A 21,135-nucleotide genomic window follows, 5' to 3' on the forward strand; every position below is an offset into this window, starting at 1 on the left:
AAATTTAAAATCAAAATTAAAATTGAATTTTAAAATTTTAAATTTTGAAATTTAAAATTTTATGTTGAAATTTAAAATTTAGAAATTGATACATCTTTGGGAGTCCAAAATGGTGGAATTTTTTCCTTTGGTTAAAGTGGATTGTAAGTTTACTCCATTTTTTGGAGTATAGTATAACTATACTCCAAAAATTACATTATTTTTTTTCTTCCAACTGCTTCATAGGATTATTTTCCTACCGGCATAGTATAGTTTAATTATGTAGGGTATAATCCAGATTAATTGTTTAACCATTCTCTACCACTCCACCTTATATATTCCCTCTCTTTATTTAATAATAATAATAATAATTATTATTATTATTTATTATTATTAATCCCCATAATTCCATTATTTTTGTAAGTATATAAATATATAAATATATAGAGAAGCTCATTTTCCACTCTCTATTCTCTCTCCCTCTCTCTATCTCTCTCTCCCTCTCTCTCTACATCTCCGTTTATAGCAGAGGAAAAGCTCCGAAGCTTTAGCCCAAAAATGGCGGCTTTTTAGGGTACGCTCCTTCTCCCTCTCTTTGGATTCGTGTCGCACTGTTCGATTTGTACTAATCTGTTCGGTTTTACTCCCTTTTTTGGCGAATTTTTAACGATTTTTTGACAAATTTGTGTGGCTTTTGAGCCGAAAGTGATGTTTTTGAATGGATCCAATGAGATCTGTGGGGAATTTGGCTATTTGAGGAATACCGATTTGTTGGATTGGGTTTGAATCGATTGCCTTGGGTGATCTGAATATTTTGGCCTTTTCATTTCCTTTTTTTTGTCATATTTTGTTGTTTTTTTTGGCTGGAGATGTATTATTTGTGCTCAAGTTGTTTCAAAATTGATCAAAATTGAGTATTTTAGGTCGGTGATTTAGTGCTTTGGTTTGTTGTACCCACTATAGATCCAAAATTTTCATGCATTTGTATAGCAAATTCTTAGATTTGTACGTATAAATATACGAATTATTATTCTCTTTAAATGTGATTATTCTCGTTTTGTTTCATGCAGGAGATTGAATCATTCATCGGTTGGCTTTTTGTTTGATTTGTGAATTATTTACTGTTTAATTTCCCGCAATTTGTAAATTGCAACACCTCCTACAATGCCTGGAATTATAATGGATGAAATTGTGAGAGAAGACGGATCGAATGATGCGAATTCGTCGCAAATTAAAGAGAATTTGTCGACCCCCAAATCTCCGAGGGCTTCTTCGCCGAGCCAACTGAGTGCTCCGATAGGCGCTCTCGAAATCCGCGGTGGAAATTTTGGGGAGCCGTCGATCGAACAGCTTTACCACAATGTGTGTGAGATGGAGAGCTCCACCGAGGACTCCGGTCGCCCGAGCTTCGGATCGGACGGCGAGGAATCGAGGATCGATTCCGAGCTATGCCACCTCGTCGGTGGCGAAATGGAAGCTGTTAAAGCAATCGAGGACGAAGAAGAGCGAGCTTCCCCGAGTGGGAATATGGTTAAGACCGAATCCCCCGCCGAGTCTTTGAATTCGTCGAAGAAGTCGAAAAATCCTTCGAAAGCACAACTAGAATCTTCTCCGGCCGTGAATTCGAGCCCGAATGATAACAGCGTGAAGAAGACTCCTAGTAGATTCGGTCGCTTGAAGAAGCAAGCAAACGGAGGCGAAGACCCATCCGAAGCCGGACTCGGACTCGACAACCCTGACCTCGGCCCGTTTCTTCTCAAGCGCTCGAGGGATTTGATCGCCTCGGATAACATCCGAAGGGCTTTGAAATACGCTCGCCGTGCATTGAAATCGTTCGAGAAGTGCTCGGACGGGAAGCCCAATTTGAACTTGGTGAGGTGCTTACATGTCTTAGCCGCAATTAACTGCAACTTAGGGCAGTATGGTGAAGCCGTCCCGCTTCTTCTACGTTCGCTTGAGATTCCAGTTCTCGAAGAAGGCCCAGAGCATGCCCTAGCTAAGTTTTCGGGCTATATGCAGTTAGGTGATACTTATGCAATGTTAGGGCAACTTGAATCTTCGATAAAGTGCTACAATGAGGGCTTACAAGTTCAGAAGCAAACGTTGGGTGATACGGATCCTAGGGTCGGTGAAACTTGTAGATATTTAGCGGAAGCTTATGTACAAGCGCTTCAATTCGACGAAGCACGGAGACTGTGCCAAATGGCTTTAGACATTCACAAGGAGAGCGGCGAACCGGCTTCTCTCGAAGAAACGGCCGATCGACGGCTTATGGGCCTTATTTGCGATACCAAGGGCGATCACGAAGAAGCGCTCGAGCATTTAGTTTTGGCTAGCATGGCCATGGTGGCCAATGGCCAAGAATCCGAGGTGGCTTCTGTCGACAGCAGCATTGGAGACATTTATCTATCCTTAGCTCGGTACGACGAAGCCGTTTTCGCTTACCAAAAAGCGCTTACGGTGTTCAAAACCAGCAAAGGGGAGAACCATCCTGCCGTGGCTTCTGTGTTTGTTCGTTTGGCCGATTTGTACAATAAAATCGGGAAGATAAGGGAATCGAAGTCTTATTGCGAGAATGCGCTTAGAATATATCAAAAGCCGATTCCAGGGACATCTCCTGAGGAAATTGCTACTGGGTTAACTGATATTTCTGCTATATACGAATCGATGAATGAGCACGAGCAAGCATTAAAGCTGCTTCAAAAAGCGCTAAAGTCGTATAACAATTCGGCTGGTCACCAAAGCACGATCGCTGGGATCGAGGCCCAGATGGGAGTTTTGTATTATATCACGGGGAATTACGGGGAGTCTTATGTGTCCTTCAAGAGTGCTATTAGTAAGCTTAGGGCTTGTGGGGAGAAGAAATCGGCTTTTTTCGGTGTTGCTTTGAATCAGATGGGGCTAGCTTGTGTTCAAAGGTATGCTATTAATGAGGCGGCGGAGCTTTTCGAAGAAGCCAGAAGCATTTTGGAGCAGGAGTACGGACCATATCATCCTGATACACTTGGAGTGTACAGCAATCTTGCGGGAACGTATGATGCCATGGGAAGGTATACATATTTCTTAATTAGCTTAATATCCTCTGCTATATATTCTTCATATATTTCCATGTTGGATTCAATTTATATGCTATTATTGCTTTCCTTAAATTATCTCGACATCATTGCTATATGGTTGATTGGAGTACGATTTTTCTCTTCGTTTTTTTTTGACTCGTTGCAATAGTTTTACTTATGCTTTAAGGATGAGTGCAACTTTTCTCAAGAGAGCAATATTTCCATCAGAATCTGAAAATTAAACTAGATGGCCATTTTGCATTAAAATTCTACTTTTTTGTTGTTGTTTTTTTGCACATCTTCTCTTCTTTTTATTTACTTTTTCAACTAATGATAAAATATGCACCAAAATACCCTTGATCAAAGTCCATATATTTATCATAAATGAAAATTTCAGGCCAACTTATTTTTTGCCAGAAAAAGGAAAAAGTGGATCAATGATACAAAATCGAAAAAAAAGAGCGGGCTATCTTTACAAGAACCGAAACAAGGCATTCAAGTGCTGTTGAGGCATGAAATTCTCTGAGCTGTTGCGTAAAGTTTCAAATATTTAAAACTTAGGTGGTTTGCTTATTTGAAGTGCTATTGTTTATTTCCCTTTCCATTATTTATTTGTGGTCTGCTTATTAAAAAGGTACAATGTGAGTATTATATGGTTTGCTTTGTTGCTTTTGCTTTGCTTTTTCTTTTTGCATTAGCTTTATTGATTGTTGTAGGAAGCTTCCCACTAACACTGGGGGCATGTGGTTTGCAGCTTTATGGAATGTCTCCTTTGCTATCTCTTATATAGGTTAGTGTTATAGTACTGACTCTCCAACTACTGTACACTGTGTCAGTTTATTTTTTATGAGCAGCAAAAGCTTAAGCTTAGCTTTAGAATCGTTGAAAAAGATCAAATAATGTCGCGAATCTGCTTAGCTTTTAGTTGATGAGGTTTGCCGAAGCCAAATTAGTGAAGGAAAGGGTAAATTTGACCCGTAATGCGAAACCAAATTAGGTAATCTTAAGTCAAAATTTGTCTCGGATGTTTCTCATATCAGTTAAGCTATAACTCCGAGAATTTTTTACTGCAATTTGTTGCACGGCTATTCAAGAAGCCGAAGCCAGAGAGCTGGCAAAAAAAAGAAAGTAAGTTTGTTTGGCCATGTTGTCGAGTGTAGTTCAGTCTGGAATAGTGCTATTCGAGTCAGCACTATATAAAAATCATCCCAATGGCTCTTCCCTACGGTAGAAGTAGAAATTTCAAATTAAAACTTCTATTTGGGTCTTAAAGCCTCGTTCTAACTTATTGCAGTAGAGGCTCCAGGCCTTTTTGTACGTCAAAACTCTATTAGAAATAGCTGCAACTGAAAGCAAAAGTAGAAGCAGAACCAAATAGGCACTTAAACAACTCTACTTAAAAAACACTTTTGCAAATGCTCCAGCTATATCAAAATCTAACACCCTGATGCAAATATGTTGCGCTATTCCAAACTTCAAAGCAAGGCGTAATGATGACGATGATGACATCTGAGTTGTTCATTCTCTTTTTAATGTGTAGGTTGGATGAGGCCATAGAGATGCTGGAGTATGTGGTGGGGATGAGGGAGGAGAAGCTGGGGACAGCCAACCCAGATGTGGCTGATGAGAAGAGGAGGTTGGCTGAGCTGTTGAAGGAAGCTGGAAGGGCCAGAAGCAGAAAAGCCAGGTCACTTGAGAACCTCCTGGAGACCAACCACCCCCCTACTATTACTGCTACTGCTGCAGCTACAACAAACACAAATGCCATTGTGGCTTAATAATATAATAATAATAATTCTCTTTAAATCAAAGTGTGATGAAGGTAGAGAGGAGGATGGTATTAGAAGGGTTCAATGATTAATATATAACATAATGATTGATAGTTGATTGGTTGCATTGTATACTTTATTGCTCTTTTAAAGGGATTTGTTCTTTTGGTTAATTTCTATTGCTTAGAATATTTGCGATATATATTTTTTTTAGAGAATCTCCAATTATGTTTTTGGTATGATGTTTGATGTATCGCTAGCCAATCATATGATACTGCATCGTTCAATGCGTATTATAAAAGATTACTACCACTACCACCACCACCACCACAAACACAAACTTTACCGAAAGTGGAGGGGGTCGAAGTTGTTTTCGGCCGTAAATGATTTCTTTTGCTGTCTGGTTCGTTGTAAATTAAATTCGCTTGTAATTTCACTTTTTTAAAATGTTATAATTGACTTCATCGTGGGTGGTGCGGAAGTCAATAGTAAAAAATTATCTGTTGTAACTTTTTGTTTTTTCACCTTCTTATGTGATTGTGTGGAAACTTTTGGTTTTAGGGGGTGGCTTCAATGATGATCATCACAATACAATGGTTAGTAATTGAATTGATGATGATTGATTGATTGTACTATATTTGGTGAACTACTTGTGAGTTTTTAAAAAGGATAATGGATATGTCACGACGAGACCAGATCCGCAAGTCCGAAGCCCGATGGGTGGGTGGGCCTGGGCCTGATTTTTTTCTGGTCCGGCCTGGATCGGAACATAAATAATCTGGGCTTGAGTCAGGTCCTTAAAAGGCCGAATCGACTCGGCCGGATTTATAATAATCTCTTTATAAAATTAGTAAAACTATATAGAACTTATCTGAAGTGTTGATCGTTCTAAATTTACTGCACAACATTTTAAAATTTTGATTTTACTATCTAATATTTTCAATTTGTTTGTTTTGAGTCAGTTTGACGATACTTTTACTTTAAAATTTAAGCTAATTGTTTATTCTAATAAGTTTATAGCTGTGAGAATTACATGAATATACTAAATCTGTAAAAATGAATGACAAGTTAAAGTACTGTTAACTACTCAAATTAAAATATTGAAAGGTTAGATAATAAAATTAAAATTTTAAAAAATTAAATAACCAAATTTAAAAAAATGTTATATATAAAAGAGGAAATAAAAGTTTTCAATTTGTCAAATTTTCTTTTAAATATAACCTTTATATTCCCAAAGTGGAAAATAAAAAATATGGCAAACTTCAATGGGCACAAAAGTGAAATTATCTTATAAATTGTGAAAACTATGCACCTTTTTTACTTTACAATCTCATGGCTTATACCCTATTTTATTTGACACAGCATATTTTTATGATAGAATAAATTTTTTTTTTTTTTTATGAGAGCTACGGCGCGTTTGAAGTAATCACTTAATTAGTTAATTATGGTGTTTAAAAAAAAACCGAACCGCATTATTTGTTCCGGTTCAACAGACTCCGACAGTAACCCGAACCGGTCCGGTTCACGCGCGAGCGCACTCTACCTATCTTCGTCGTCGCTCATCGATCGGAAAAACCCTAAACCCTCCTCTCTCTCTCTCTCTCTCTCTCTCTCTATCGGTCTCTCCCTCCTCCCTGAGCTCGACAATGGCGATCTCGAAGCCGAAGAAGCCCCAAACCACCCTCACCGCCACCACCACTGCCGCATCCTCCTCCGCCGAGGACCTCGACCGCCTCAAATCCGAGGTAGCCTCCTTCGCCTCTTCCCTCGGCCTCGCCCCCCTCTCCTCCGCCGCCGCCGGGTTCGACGACTCCGACTTCCGCAAACCCGTCCCCCTAAAAGCCCCCAAAACCCTAGCCCCCGATCCCGGCGAGCCCAAGAAGGGCGACGACCGCGATCTCAAGCCGAAGCAGAAACCCAAACCCCACCCCCTACAAATCGACCCCTTCGATCACGAGGACAAGAAGAGGCTACCCACCTATCCGCTGATGAAGGCGAGCTCGCTCTCGGGGCAGTGGTACGCCGACGCGGAGGAGGTGGAGGCTAGGGTTCTGGGGCAGGAAGTGAGGACGAAGGCGTCGGCAGCGGCGATGGGGATCGAGGTGATGAAGGGGTTGGTGGCGAGGAAGAAGGAGGTGGCGGAGAGGCTTATGAGGCAGTACGCAGGGGAGTACGAGCAATCGAGGAGGAAGAGTGGGGATATGAAGCTTCTTGAAGTGACGGCAAGGTCGGGAACTTCTGCAGATAAGGTTTCGGCATTCACCTGCTTAGTGGAGGATAATCCGATCGCGAATTTGAGGTCTCTCGATGCTCTTCTATGTGAGTTACTCTATGTACTCATCAACTAGTGTCTCTTCTTTGGGAATAATTTAGGTGACCTGTATGGTACAGTCCAATTTCAATCTAATACCTTGTGATTTAGATTGTAACATTTTACTGTGTCGATACTATATGACTCATCTAACCACTGTACTAAGCGAATTAATGAGATCATGCAATTAGCTATTTTTAATCAGCAACTTGATTGTCGCGTACTCGCATTCTTCAATTTTACTGGTTTTAAGGACAAGTTCAAATGGGCAATTGGAGCAGTAATCTTTGGTTGTAAAATGTTGCATCCGTTTTAATACATTTCGTTTTCTGCATTTTCTTTCTTGTTTCTGTATGAAGGAACTTTTATTTGATGCAGCTATGGTGACCTCAAAGGTTGGGAAGCGCTATGCATTTACTGGTTTTGAGGCGCTAAAGGAGTTGTTTCTTTCAAGGTTAGCGAATTCAATCTGCTAGTGTTGTATTCTCTCTCTTTCGGGATTTACTATGGATTTTTCACTCGATTAGTCATATGATCTTCTTCCTAATAGATAAATTATTAGGTTCACCAAGAATAGTGAAATCTTCAATTCATACCAGTTATATGCCAACTAGTGCTGGTTCAAACTCGGTATATGGTATCAAATAGCTCGCTGGCATGATCTTTCCTTATGAAACATACCTACGTGTGGTGCGGTAATTTTTTTTTCGTCTGAATTTTTTTTTTCAGGTTGCTTCCAGATCGTAAGTTGAAATGCCTTTTCCAGCGCCAATTGGATGTTTTGCCGGAGACAAAAGATGGTTTTACTCTTTTGCTCTTCTGGTACTGGGAGGAATGTTTGAAGCAAAGGTAAATTAAATTTTGGCGTCCCATTAGTTGATTTTTCTTTATTGAGTATCATTACAGAAGTTATTTCATATTACTGTCCATTTTATTTTACTACATGTATTTTTTACTCTCCTTGCAATTGGGTCAGCCCTTTCTTTATTGAAGCATTTTATATTTGTTCAGGGTTCCCTGCCTAGACCTGTTTCAACGTCTGATACTTTTTCTGGAGTTAGGATTGATAGATTGATGGATTTGCAAATAGAAAAATGAGAAGAAAAAAATAACAGCTTATTTTCCTAACATCTTCTTTTTCGAGCTTATTATTTCTCCCTTACTCTTCAGTGAGAGGTCTTCCGCAGCTGGATAGCCAACTGTCTTAATCTCTCTTAATCCACGTTGAAATTTATCTATCTGGCTTTTTTGCCACTGTTAGAGGTCAGAATGTCTATTAATTTCATGTCACCCTTTATATGTAGAAAGAATGTTAAACCCTTTTTATGCAGAAAGAATGTCGATTGTAGTAGGAAGTAAGATGGGCTTATCCTACAATTCTGACACTTCTCCTTTGAGATTGTATGTTTATTGGCTGACTTGTCAGCTCAAGCATTAGTTAAGCTTCCTATTTTGAATAGCCATTTACGGATGACATGGTTAACCGCCAGCACAGTATAATTTGCCTGGTAACTCGGAAAAACCAGTTTCAAATTTTTTGGCGTGGACCAACCGACCAAGCTTTTGAGGTGGCATCTTTGGATTGCATAGCTTTATCAAACGTTTGAAATATTTGACTTTGTAGGTGAAGATAGCTATTAGTTATGCAACTTATGATGCCCCAAGTGAACTTTGTAATTTTCCCTTCTCAAGTTGTCCTAAAGTGTGCTTTGCAGTTGTCTAAAGTGACGAAGTGTTATGGACTGTATCGTGCAAATTGACCGAGTTTTATGGACTTTATTGTGCTTTTGACTAAAGGTATGAAAAGTTTGTGATTGCTCTGGAGGAAGCACTAAAAGATATGCTACCTAACCTCAAGGACAAAGCAATGAAGGTTAGTCTACTCTGCTTGCTAATTTTCTAATTCCAATTTTCTTACTTAACTATTCATCTTAAGCATTTGTCTTTTTGAGGTCTAGACTTAAGACCTGTCTATCATGATATTGGCATGCAATTTATCGTCAAGGATCGTTTTATGGTTTAAAATGTTGACATGCTTGTTTGTCAATATTAGACTTCTCCTCAACTAGTAAGTTTGAAGAAGAGACGTACTCGAATGTCCAGACAGATTTAGGAATAAAGAAGGTTTCAGATAGATTTTCACAAAAAATGTTGAGCAGGGGGAGACAATAGGACAGACAAAGCTTTGGGTTACGATAGTTCGAGACTAGGTTCTCTTTGGTTGGGAATAGGAGGATCAGTATTTGCTCAGAAAATTATTTTTGGTTATGTATTCATTGTTATATGGTTCTTTCATGCTGCAAGTAACAGAAAATATTGTAGCTTCTAAATTATTAATTTGGGTGGTACTTGAGTAGTTTCACACAGGATGGCTGTTTGCTTCACAGTATGGACTGGGCTAGTTTTGATTCTCAAAAATATCAAAAGTGGAAATTTTCTTTTACATGGTATCAGGATTTCAGCATTGATGTTGGTCAAAACCTTGTTTTTGAAGTGTCTAATATTTTGAAGTTTCTCACAAACTTTTTTCCCAAAAATCTGCTCTCTTTTTCCTGTACGTACTGCCACTACTTGCCAATATAAATATGATTTGTGAGTGGTTCTTGCGTCCTGGCTTTTTTAGGGTCATTGCAGGATCAATGTTGTACTTTTATTGGAAAGACTTACTGATGCTAAATGATTGTCTTTCTTTCCTTTTTATGGCAGGCAGTCTTCATCCTTTTAAAAAGTAAATCAGAACAAGAACGTAGGTTACTTACAGCTCTTGTTAATAAGGTCAGTGATTTTTTCTACTCATGCAGCTCCTCTTGTACTGTTTACTGTCATCTACCTGTGTGTTTCTCTTTCTTTTCTCATCTTATGTATTTAAGACAAAAAAAAATTGGCAATGAAAAAAGCAACCCGTCATTGTTATAGAAGATCTGATACATTTTAAGTCACATGCAGCTAGGGGATCCTGAGAGGAAGGCAGCATCTAGTGCCGGGTATCACTTATCATGTTTGCTATCTGCACATCCTAATATGAAGGTAACATAAATGAGCTTATATCCTTTTAGTTTGTTTTCTTTCTTTTGACCACACTGTTCAGAATGTTAGTATCCCAAACTTTATCTTGCATACATTAATATCCAAGATACTGAAATCCCCTTGTGACATGTAGAATGCAATATTATCCCATATTACTGGTTTACAACTATATGATGAGGTCTATACATCAAACTATCTTATGCCGATTGTATTGACCAACCAACAAACCTTGTGGGCTGGGAAGTTAGGAGTAGAGAGAGATAAAAGCGCAATTGTTCTCTGGAATTTTTTGTTTTTCTGCTTACTTTGCTTTACTTGGCTAAGAGATGCATGGATTCCTGCTATGTTTTTATTGTCTCTGCTCGAATGTCCCATCAGGGCATTTTGCTGTTTCCTTTGCTTGTTTTTTCTAAGCTTCTGTATGTGGACTTTCACTGCATAGTTGAATATCTGAGTTGCTGGGTGAATGATGTTGAATGTGTTTGAGAAAATGAACTCTTCAACTGGGATTTCTCTAATTTACTGCATAGCAAAGAAGCTAAGTTCAATTCATTTGTAATCTTTTAGTCGGTTGGTTAAAATTTTAAACAGAAAAAAAGTCAAGGAAAAAAAAAGAAACAAAATTTATAAGAATGGTTCAATTTCCAAATTAACTATTCTTTTTCAATAGGTCCTTGTCTAATCCATCAAGTGCCTCTATTGTGAAATTGTTATATGTAATCTGTTTCAAGATATGTTCAGCATGTATATCCAATCTTTTGGATTCCTTTCACTGTTAACCTTCTGTCAGTCTCTTTTTTTTCCCGAAATTTTGCAGGCGGTAGTGATTGATGAGGTGGATTCTTTTCTCTTTAGACCACATGTTGGATTGCGTGCCAAATACCAAGCTGTATGTTCCTATTAGCTCTACTTTGGTTATATTACAGTTTCGCAACTTGCTGAGCTGGGTTTATTGCTAGTATTTTGCTAATGTTGTGTTCTTTTAATTCCAAGTTGATTTGTTTATAGTTTGTCTATATGTTTCAAAGATTTTATTTTTTTTGTTAAGTTGAAATTGAGTTTCAAAGGTTCATTCTGTAGTTTTTTTTTTTTCTATATGATTTGGAGTTGTACAAATGTTAATGAGCTCTTCCCAAAGCAGTTTGTACTTTTTTCTGTTCTATTTATCTGAACTTTTCATATGTGGGCAAAATATTATTTCTAGTTACTGCATTTTCTCTTTCTTTTGATGTAGGATGTCATTTAGGAAGTACTTATTCTTATGTTTGATTGGTTTATTTCTTTCACACATTTTGGTGATATTGTTGTTGTGGTATTGTTACATGAGCACCATAACCTTCATTTCAATCTAGTATGTCTTATTAATCTTCTGATATGGTTTTTGAGCAAAGACTAGATCAAAAAGAATTTATGTTCTTAGATGCAACTCTAATCAGTTTAGATATTGTAAGTGTATGAAATGCACATGCATGTTATAATTTGATGGATTATTACGGGCATTGAGAAGTTTTCTTCTCTGTTATAGAATTATAATTTTTTATCAGCAAAAATGATACACACAAAAGGATTAAATACAGTTTTCTCTGTGTGTCTTATGTCTTTTTCCGATGCAAGAGAGTGTACCTTTATACGAGCCTGTCTTAGAGATAATTTCCTTTTATTCTCCAGGTTAACTTTTTAAGTCAAATTCTTCTCAGTAAAAAGGGTGATGGGCCGAAAATAGCAAAACGTCTGGTGGATGTTTACTTTGCACTCTTCAAGGTCAAGAGTATTCTCTTTACTTTAATTCATTCTCTTTCTTTACTTTGAATGTTATTGTGATTTTCAATACATCTCTCAAATGATAAACCTTATTTTTGTATAAATACTGGTTCTACTATAGCATATTCATAGTACGAGTCCGGCTATGGTGCTTGTAAAAGCACCAAGGAGTTGGTGCTTGTAAATTTTTTACCGTTAGATCTATACCTTTGATCATTTTTACCCATTAGATTATACTATTCAACCAACCACCCACTCAACCCTAGGGAGCCCACATTATCCTGACCGCACATCCCTTAATCCAAAGGTCGAAAACTTACAAGCATCAATGACTTGGTACTTTTAAAAGCATAGGAGCTCAATTCTTCATACTACTTTCTTATTGTTTGAGCTTGTGATTTACCATTCTTAATTATTATTACCTTTCTCTGCTGAACTGAATGATTTCAGTAGTCAAAGAACAGATCTTAAGTGAAAAGAAGTACCTGATTCATTTGAGCTACTTCACATGGATGTATTGACTTGCACAGATAACATAAATAAAGGTGTTTTTGGGATTTTGTTCTCGATTCTAATATTTTTTGAAGGCCTCAAGCAGTAGTTGAATGAGAGTTCAATAAAAAGCATGTCATTCTGGAAGTTCAATTCATCCAATAGCACTTCTTGAAGGCCTTCTTAAGAACCAGTTTTATTAGAAGTTCAATACATCTGAAAGGACTGTTTATTTCTCTGTTTTCTTCCTTTGTTTTTCTATCAAGAGCGTATTTAGTATGTCGTTTGGATCTATCACCTTCTTATTTATGTACATGTGTATTGACATGGTCTCTGAGTACCTTCTTATTTATATCAGGTACTTATCGCTGAGTCTCACGGTAATGAAGTGCATAAAAAAAGCGAAGATGACAAAAGAAATGTCAAAAAGAAGGAAAAAAGAGGGAAAGTTAAAGCGCCCACTTCTTTCCGCAACAGCAAGGCAGAACCTTCACCAGAGTCTAATGTTGAGATGGATTCTCGGCTTCTTTCTGCACTTCTAACTGTAAGTATGTCAATACATGTCTCTTACTTTTCTGATTAAATTCATATTTTCTAGAAAAAGTAGTCCTTATATGTCTTTCCCCTCTGGACTAAATTATCCAACATCCTCCTATATCCTAAAGGACTTCAATGCCAACTTTCTTTGCGATTGGTTTTGCTTACAATTGATAAGCATATCTTCTACTCTGACAGAGACAGTCTTCCTGAGATTCTGGTTGTGATTTCTTTTGAGTTGTTGGATTTGAACTGCTTGCCAATATTATTTTCTGGTCTTGATACTCTTTCTTATGCAGGGAGTAAACAGAGCATTTCCATTTGTTTCAAGTGATGAGGCCGATGATATTATGGAGGTTCAAACACCTGTTCTTTTTAGATTGGTGAGCTTAAGAATTTTAACACCAGTATTTAGTTTGAATCTTAACTTTGTCTTTTAAGCCGTGTGTCAAACATGACATATAATGATACTAATGTTCTTGTAGGTCCACTCTGAAAATTTCAACGTAGGAGTTCAGGCATTGATGCTTCTATACCAAATTTCTTCCAAAAATCAGATCGCCAGCGACCGTTTTTATCGTGCCTTGTATGCAAAACTTCTGAGCCCTTCCGCTGTTAGTTCATCAAAGGTGAGCTTCCTTCTATTTGCCTTTTGATTCAGTTATTCACTTGTAGTTCAGTCCAATCAACAGAAAATTGTCATGAAATTTCAATAAAGCAGCATGCTTGGCCATAAGTTACTCTAAATTGAAAGTTTGCTGGCCTATTGTGTTATCTTACCTGAATAGTGTGCCCAGAATATAGAATGTTAACTGTATGAGATGATCATGTTCCATTGTATGTATGACCATAACAGGATTTTCTATAAAAATTGTTTTAAAAGCTGGCTTTAAATAGAGGCAGTTTGATGTATAGGATTTAGTTTAACATGTATTCTTGGAACTATCAAATGGTTGCAATTTATTTATTCGAAGGCCTCCAGGATTATGTAACTTAAATAAATTGAGGACCTGCTAGACGATTGATTGATCAGTGACAATAATTGGCTTGTATTGAATTTGAATATCACCATTAGTTCATGGAGTAATTAGGGAAATATCAAACTATTGCATTTAGATCAGTTATTGTTTCATTTATAATATAGAAACTTTTATTATGCTCTATTGCATAAGAAGAATAGACAGACTAGAATATCGTGTGTTTTTGGGCCTTCTTTGCAAGTCCAAAATAAATATATTATAAAACAGCCATAATAGTAACTGTTTTAGGTTAAGGTTGTTGTTTATTCCAGAAACTTGTTCAGAGAAATTCATGTAACACAGGTATGCAAGACGAGATGAAAATGAGAGCTGAATATACGCTGCTGATAATCAAGGGAATGCGAAAAATTGCAGTGTTAAGTTGACTAATTTTCAGTTGGTTTCTATAAGCTAATATGCCCTGTGGAAAGTAATCTAATCTGTACATTTCTGATCGGACTGCTCTATATCGTTGTTTGACATGTGTCATGTTTGATTTCATTTTTTGCAATCCTGATTGTTGCCTTCAATGGTTCAGCCAGAATTGTTTCTTGGGCTATTAGTGAAAGCGATGAAGAATGATATAAACTTGAAGCGAGTAGCTGCCTTTTCCAAGCGCCTTCTGCAGGTTATTGATGATATACTTTTGATGTCTCTTCTTGTACTTAATGCTATTTTTGAATATTCTGGGAGGTGCTCATTTTAGAATTACAGCTTGAGGTTAGACTTTCTCTTACGATCATTAATAACTATTTTTGAACTTATATTTTCTAGGTATGTTCACCTTGGGACTAAATTTCTATTACATTTCAATAGCAGCTAGTCAGTTAGTGACTTTTATCATGTATGAGAAACTTGCAATTATGGAGCTCAAGTAATTAGATTTTGGCCTCTTTTCAGTTTGTAGTGTTTATTTTATTTTATTAGTCTTATGCTGCTCGAAGACTATCTAGGTAACTTGTCACACCAATTGGTTTGATGTTATAATAATTTTTATGCCATTTTAAGTATATATAGCATGTGACCAACAATGACAGTGTTATTGTATGCAATTCTACTTTTTGATTCATTTTATTTGAAATTCTATCGAGCAATAAAATTCTTGTAGGTCTTTCTTCATCAAATTGCCACAAGTTAATTAAGAATATTTTTGTTGGTATATTACTTATGCATTCCCTAATCAAATCTGTATCTGAACAGGTTGCACTTCAGCGGCCGCCTCAGTATGCTTGTGGATGCCTGTTCATACTCTCTGAAGTTCTAAAAGCAAAGCCACCTCTATGGTAAGCTGTTTGATAAAATTATTCTTTTTAACGGCACCAAATTAATGTTAGATGGTAGACCGAGGGCCTGTTTGGCCTATCTATAGCCCTTGCAGTAGTGTTATTCTAGCAAAGCTGTTCATAGAAGCACTGACAACTATTTCTTTAAAATCTACTCAACATCTTTCAACTGCATAAAAAACAGAAGATGTAAGTTGGAGGTCTTGCTTTTGAGATGGCTGCAAAACTCAGTTTTGGTGTCAGTTTTTGGTCCTTCTAAAATGAAATGTATCTGCTGTGTCACCAGTTTCAGTAGTTTAGATTTATTGTTTCAGGTATTTGCTACTTTTCATTCTTTAGAAAAGTATAGAGACTTGGAGCAGTCATATTACAGCTCAATTTTGCATCCTATTGTTATATTAGACTTATGTTTCATGTTACTTTTGTAAAGAACAAAGCTAATTTTCATATTACTTTTCACCATAGAAGTAAATACGCAAGAAGTATCATAAATGATTCATAAACTGAATGCTACTATAAGCTCAGAGAGATCATTTCAGGTTTGCATTGTGAAACTATCCTTCTTTAAACCCTTTGTGACTGGAATCAAAGTGCTTTCAGTTTGTTCTGGAGCTAGTCTTAGATCAGCATCTGCCATGGCTGAAATGTTTCTTTTTGGAAGTTTTGGTTGAAACTGTGAACTAGGACTTTGAGGTTCTGAAGATTATTTCAGTCCACAGCAAAAGCTCCAGAAGTGTTGTGTACTAATCCGGAGTGATAGTTCTGATGCAAATTGCGTTTAAATTTTCAGGACAATGCTGCTCCAGAATGAGTCTGTTGATGATGATCTTGAGCACTTTGAGGACATCATAGAAAGCCCTGAGGACTTGGCTGTTGCCCCGTCTGGCAACTCAATAAATTCAGATGAACTTCCTACTTCACTTGGTGGCAAAAAATTGGCGGACTTGGTTCATGACGAGGAGGATCATGATTTAGAGGTTGAGGTTGGTTGTGAAAATGTAAGCGAAGGTAACAGAGAAGAAAATCACACAACCAATGAGGGGTCAACACTACCTGTTGGGTATAATCCGCGGCATAGGGAACCTTCTTTCTGGTAATTATTCTGTCTTTCATCACTCTCTGTTTGTCTAGATCTTTTCAATAGCTGAGTAAATTTCGCGCAAACTGGACCAGTTTTTTGATGGAGTCTCGTCCCAATTTACTGGGCTGAGCCCGTTCTCAAAAGTGTGGCCCTAGAAAATCGTGGCCTGGCTCATGTTTTCAGTTTCTTTAACTGACCTTGCCTGGTTTTTGGACTGGGCTAGTGCTTAAATTCTATAAATTTCCTGTCCGGACAAATTTTACCTCACCAGATACCTGGCGCAGCTTAGTCTTTTACTCTAATCTAATCGTGTCACTTACTATCAGTCAGAAAATATTACTCACATTAAAAAGAGAATTATATTATACATGCCCTTATATAATCATTTATTTACATATGCATATCCCTGCAAAAGCTGAACCTCAATGTCCCTTCAAAAGCTTAATTTCTTGTGTATTTGCTCTTGTACCTAAGAAAATACTTGTGGAGAAACTTTCTAATGCAAAACCAGCTTCTTTCATGAAATGAATGACTCCCCAGCCGGAGGGTACGAAACAGCACTATCATGGGGTATATATGAAAGTGCAGATTGCACAATGGTATGTATGCGAATTGATGATTTTGTAGGGATATATATGTTAAATTCTCCCCAGTACAGGTCACAATCTATGATTATAATCTGAGGTTCTATTCTCCCTTCTTTCAGTGGCAAGCCTAGTGAGCAAAGTACTAACAGATGCTTGAAAATTGGCCGTCTCTTTCTTGCCAACTTATAAGAGATAAGCTTGGCTGATAAGTTTTTTGCTTTATTCTTTTCCTTTTTTTGACAGCAATGCCGACCGTGCAAGCTGCTGGGAGCTGACTGCATTGGCTTCGCACGTGCACCCATCTGTGGCAACTATGGCCCGGACACTTCTCTCCGGGGCCAATATTGTTTACAACGGAGATCCTCTCAATGACCTATCACTCACTGCTTTTCTTGACAAGTTCATGGAGAAGAAGCCGAAGGTAAACAGGAAAGCTGAGGGCATATGGCACGGTGGTTCCCAAATTGCGCCGGCACGAAAGGTTTGTCTCTTTTTCAAAACATTTTTTGATCATATTGATCCTTTGTGCAGCAGTGTTGATACTTGATTCGTTACCCAAATTCATTGTTTCAAGATTCTAATTCGTAAAGAGAGAAAAGAAAACAAAACAAAGATTTTTGTAGAATTTTATCCTTGTTTCAACTCCCTTCAAAATCCAATTGAAGCCCATATGCCCCACCTATTTGCAGAGTCTACCATTTATCCTTTTTTTTTTCTTGGAACATCAACCAACTGCATGAGGTTGACATGCTTTAGTACTTTTTAATTAGAGGATTGAATATGATTCACATGTAAATTGAGAGAGGTGCATCTATAATATACAAAGAGAGCTTATTGACTAGTCACCTTCTTTTTCTTTTTTCTTTTTTTCTTTTTCAGTTGATGTATTAGAGAGAATTTAGTTTTTTTTTTTTTAATTCCTTGTAGCTAGTTTTATTTATGTGTATTAAGCTCAATAATTTCATTGGATAGTTTCCTTCCATAACTTCATTTAATATGTCTATATCTTCTTAGATCCCTCGAATAACTTTCCTCTTCGTCCCTGTTTGTTCACAAACCAATCTTGGGAACAATTGTTGATATAAGCACTTGGTTTTGATATCGAGTTTTGAGTTTTCCATTGCGGATGCTCTATCATGTGATCTTTCTCGATTCTTTGGCTACTGAATAAACTTATTGGAATTTTCATTGTGACTAATCCTTCTCGAGTTATTTAAATTAATGAACTGATTTTTTTTTTTTTTTCTGCAGCTCGACCTGAGCCACCATCTCATCGGGGATGAGATACTGCAGCTCGCGGAGGATGAAGTGCCACCGGAAGACGTCGTCTTCCACCGATTCTACATGAACAAGACCGGCTCCTCCAAGAGGCTGAAAGCCAAGAAGCAGAAGGCGTCGCTCGATGACGAGGACGCCGACCTGTTATTGGACGGGGATGATGAGAGTGCCGAAGAGATTGACCGCATGCTGGGATCTGGGCGCAGTACGGTGGAAGAGCCCGAGGGAGAGTACGATTACGACGATCTTGACCATATCGCCGAGGAGGATGNAATAACTTTCCTCTTCGTCCGTGTTTGTTCACATACCAATCTTGGGAACAATTGTTGATATAAGCACTTGGTTTTGATATCTGAGTTTTTTGTTGCGGGTGCTTTATCATGTGATCTTTCTCGATTCTTTGGCTACTGAATAAACTTATTGGAATTTTCATTGTGACTAATTCTTCTCGAGTTATTTAAATTAATAAGCTGATTTTTCTCTGCAGCTTGACCTGAGCCACCATCTCATCGGGGATGAGATACTGCAGCTCGCGGAGGATGAAGTGCCGCCGGAAGACGTCGTCTTCCACCGATTCTACATGAACAAGACCGGCTCCTCCAAGAGGCTGAAAGCCAAGAAGCAGAAGGCGTCGCTCGATGACGAGGACGCCGACCTGTTATTGGACGGGGATGATGAGAGTGACGAAGAAATTGACCGCATGCTGGGATCTGGGCGCAGTACGGTGGAAGAGCCCAAGGGAGAGTACGATTACGACGATCTTGACCATATCGCCGAGGAGGATGATGACGACCTGCTCGGAGACGGTAGTGATGCGGAGGCGGGCCCGGCCCCCAATCAAGATCGTGATAAAAATGACGACGATGACGACGAAGATGATATTGATGACGATGATGGTGGTCTTGCTTTGTGGGATGATGTTGACGAGGAGCACAATAATGGCGGCGGCGGCAGTGACGACGATGATGAATATGGTGATGCTGACGGATCTAATAAAAAGAAAAAGACCGAGGGAAAGAAGCAGAAACTTGGGGGGCGTAGTCGCGCATCGCCTTTTGCTAGTCTGGAAGATTATGAACATCTGATGGGCGGGGAACAGGAAAAGACGAATAAATTGAAGAAGAAGACAGAGAAGTCAAAATCGCAAAAGAAGAGGAAGAGATCGAAATGAGGATAATGTCGAAGAAATTTGATGTGTCATCGTACTTATGACTGATTTACCGACCTTTGGGATCGACACAACGAGAGCAGTGAAGCGACGGCGACAGCAACGACAAGTAACACTCCTTGCGGAGATCACGTGCGAGTGATTCCAAAGTAATTTGCAATTTAGAAGGTTTAAATCACAAATTTGTTTTTCAAAATGCGCGGCCATTTGCGGAACTCTCCTACAGTGTAATCTGTGGTGGCAATTTTTGTAATTTTCGGTCGAACTACGGATATTTAAACTGGAAAGTAAATTCCTTCCCAGTTCCTATATAAGTTTAAGACGATGCTGCTGAGTGTTCACCGTTTCAACTTCGTTGATGTTGATACTTTGATGTTCTTCAATTCCCTTAGTTGAATTTTTGTACACAAAAACAAAAAAAAGAAAACGGCCCAGATGAATAGAGGGTGATAGAATCAAAGTCGCTTATGAGAGCGAAAGATCCAAGCTTTTAAACCCTTGTTTGGTTGGGGGTTAAGGGGTGAAATAACCCCTTAACCCCCATTTTATCCGCAAACACCCAAAAAATAGGTGGGGTTAGCTAACCTCACCTAACCCCACCTCAAATAAATTATTCCGGATTAGCTAACCCCACTTAACCCCACCAAACTTTAACCAAACATTATTTTTTATTCATAATAACCCACTATCTTTCTTATCACACCTACTCTAACCAATCATTATCCTTCTTTATCAATCATTATCTTCTTATCCCACCTACCCAACCAAATACTATTTTTTATTATTCTAAACTAACTCCAACCCCCAACCAAACACAAAAAAAATTTTAACTCCACTTTAATCCTGAACTTAACTCTATTCCTAGAATAGCTACTTTTTCCTTAACCCCGAACCAAACGGATTATAAGTAATTGTTATTGCCACGAGTACCCTAAGTCCCCCAATAAGATACTGCCATGTGGACATTGAAGGGTTTATTTGATTCACTTATTTTAGACTCTAAAATCGAAGTAAATTTGCTGATTTTGATAATTATTTTTTTTTTACTCTGGAATAAAAATAACTCAATCTAATTTATTAGCCTGATCCAATTTTAAATTTTAGATTGGTTTATTTTAGAGCAAATTACTCAAAATACTCTCCCTTCATCATTCTTTTTATTTTATCAAAACTCTCTTTTAAAGTTCTAACAAAATAAAAATTACAACAAAATAATGAAATTTTATAAATATCCTTGTCTACTGTAGAGAGCTAAGTAAATTATTAATAATTACAATTTTTTTTTTGCTGTATTTAATCAAATAAGATATATATTAGTATTTTTTAATTGTATGTGTGAAAATGAATTTTTTTTATAAATAATCCTATCGATTTTTATAATTATAAAAATAATTTTTTTAAAAAAATAATTATAAAAATAGACCTCTAAATGCGGTGAATGATTTATCGCATTCATAATTACTCATTAGGAGCAGAAAAAGAATAAAAGTAGTGAACCATTTACCGCTTTTATCATCATAGAAATATAAAAAAAAGGGGAAAAAAAAAAAAAGGAATGAATGGTTCACCGTTTTTATAGGACCATATTTATAAATAAAAATTTAACAGATTTATTTTTAAAATAAAATTTTAGGAAAAAATTATTGCACTAAAAAACCCTGCGAAAATGATGGGCCACGCGGACCACAAGTAGCCTTTTTTTAAAAAAACAAAAAACAAAAAAAAACAAAAACGTTATCTTTGACCCGTTGACCGGATCGGGGGAGGGGTCAGCAGTTTATTTCCCT

At 37.5% G+C, this 21,135-nt stretch overlaps 2 protein-coding genes across 4 annotated transcripts; both read left to right on the forward strand.

Moving 5' to 3' along the window:
* Positions 434-5,022, forward strand: LOC109710501 (protein KINESIN LIGHT CHAIN-RELATED 3-like). Of its 2 annotated transcripts, XM_020233121.1 has the most exons (4): positions 434-553; positions 1,050-3,029; positions 3,790-3,825; positions 4,576-5,022. In XM_020233121.1, exons 2-4 carry the CDS (start codon positions 1,144-1,146, stop codon positions 4,811-4,813), a joined length of 2,160 nt encoding a protein of 719 aa, XP_020088710.1. In that variant the 5' UTR covers positions 434-553; positions 1,050-1,143; the 3' UTR covers positions 4,814-5,022. The 2 variants fall into 2 exon arrangements, with proteins under 2 accessions (XP_020088710.1, XP_020088711.1); XM_020233122.1 differs by lacking the exon at positions 3,790-3,825.
* On the forward strand, positions 6,380-19,731 carry LOC109710433 (CCAAT/enhancer-binding protein zeta). 2 transcript variants are annotated; one of them, XM_020232982.1, is made up of 17 exons: positions 6,380-7,123; positions 7,494-7,569; positions 7,845-7,964; positions 8,913-8,988; positions 9,822-9,890; positions 10,062-10,142; positions 10,960-11,031; positions 11,811-11,903; positions 12,754-12,939; positions 13,232-13,315; positions 13,418-13,561; positions 14,490-14,579; positions 15,152-15,234; positions 16,025-16,327; positions 17,146-17,383; positions 18,154-18,444; positions 18,959-19,731. In XM_020232982.1, the coding sequence occupies exons 1-17, from the start codon at positions 6,451-6,453 to the stop codon at positions 19,349-19,351; spliced, it is 3,072 nt and encodes a 1,023-aa protein (XP_020088571.1). In that variant the 5' UTR covers positions 6,380-6,450; the 3' UTR covers positions 19,352-19,731. The 2 variants fall into 2 exon arrangements, with proteins under 2 accessions (XP_020088571.1, XP_020088570.1); XM_020232981.1 differs by lacking the exon at positions 18,154-18,444 and having other exon boundaries at positions 18,668-19,731.

This window comes from Ananas comosus, linkage group 5 (assembly GCF_001540865.1).
Source record: "Ananas comosus cultivar F153 linkage group 5, ASM154086v1, whole genome shotgun sequence".
Lineage (NCBI taxonomy): Eukaryota > Viridiplantae > Streptophyta > Magnoliopsida > Poales > Bromeliaceae > Ananas > Ananas comosus.

Coding starts and splice junctions, on each gene's coding strand:
- LOC109710501 (XM_020233121.1), top strand. CDS start 1,144: ATGCCTGGAATTATAATGGATGAAATTGTGAGAGAAGACGGATCGAAT. Junction 3,030..3,789: donor ACGTATGATGCCATGGGAAG/GTATACATATTT, acceptor TGTGGTTTGCAG/CTTTATGGAATGTCTCCTTT. Junction 3,826..4,575: donor CTTTGCTATCTCTTATATAG/GTTAGTGTTATA, acceptor TTTAATGTGTAG/GTTGGATGAGGCCATAGAGA.
- LOC109710433 (XM_020232982.1), top strand. CDS start 6,451: ATGGCGATCTCGAAGCCGAAGAAGCCCCAAACCACCCTCACCGCCACC. Junction 9,891..10,061: donor TTACAGCTCTTGTTAATAAG/GTCAGTGATTTT, acceptor AGTCACATGCAG/CTAGGGGATCCTGAGAGGAA. Junction 16,328..17,145: donor CATAGGGAACCTTCTTTCTG/GTAATTATTCTG, acceptor TTTTTTTGACAG/CAATGCCGACCGTGCAAGCT.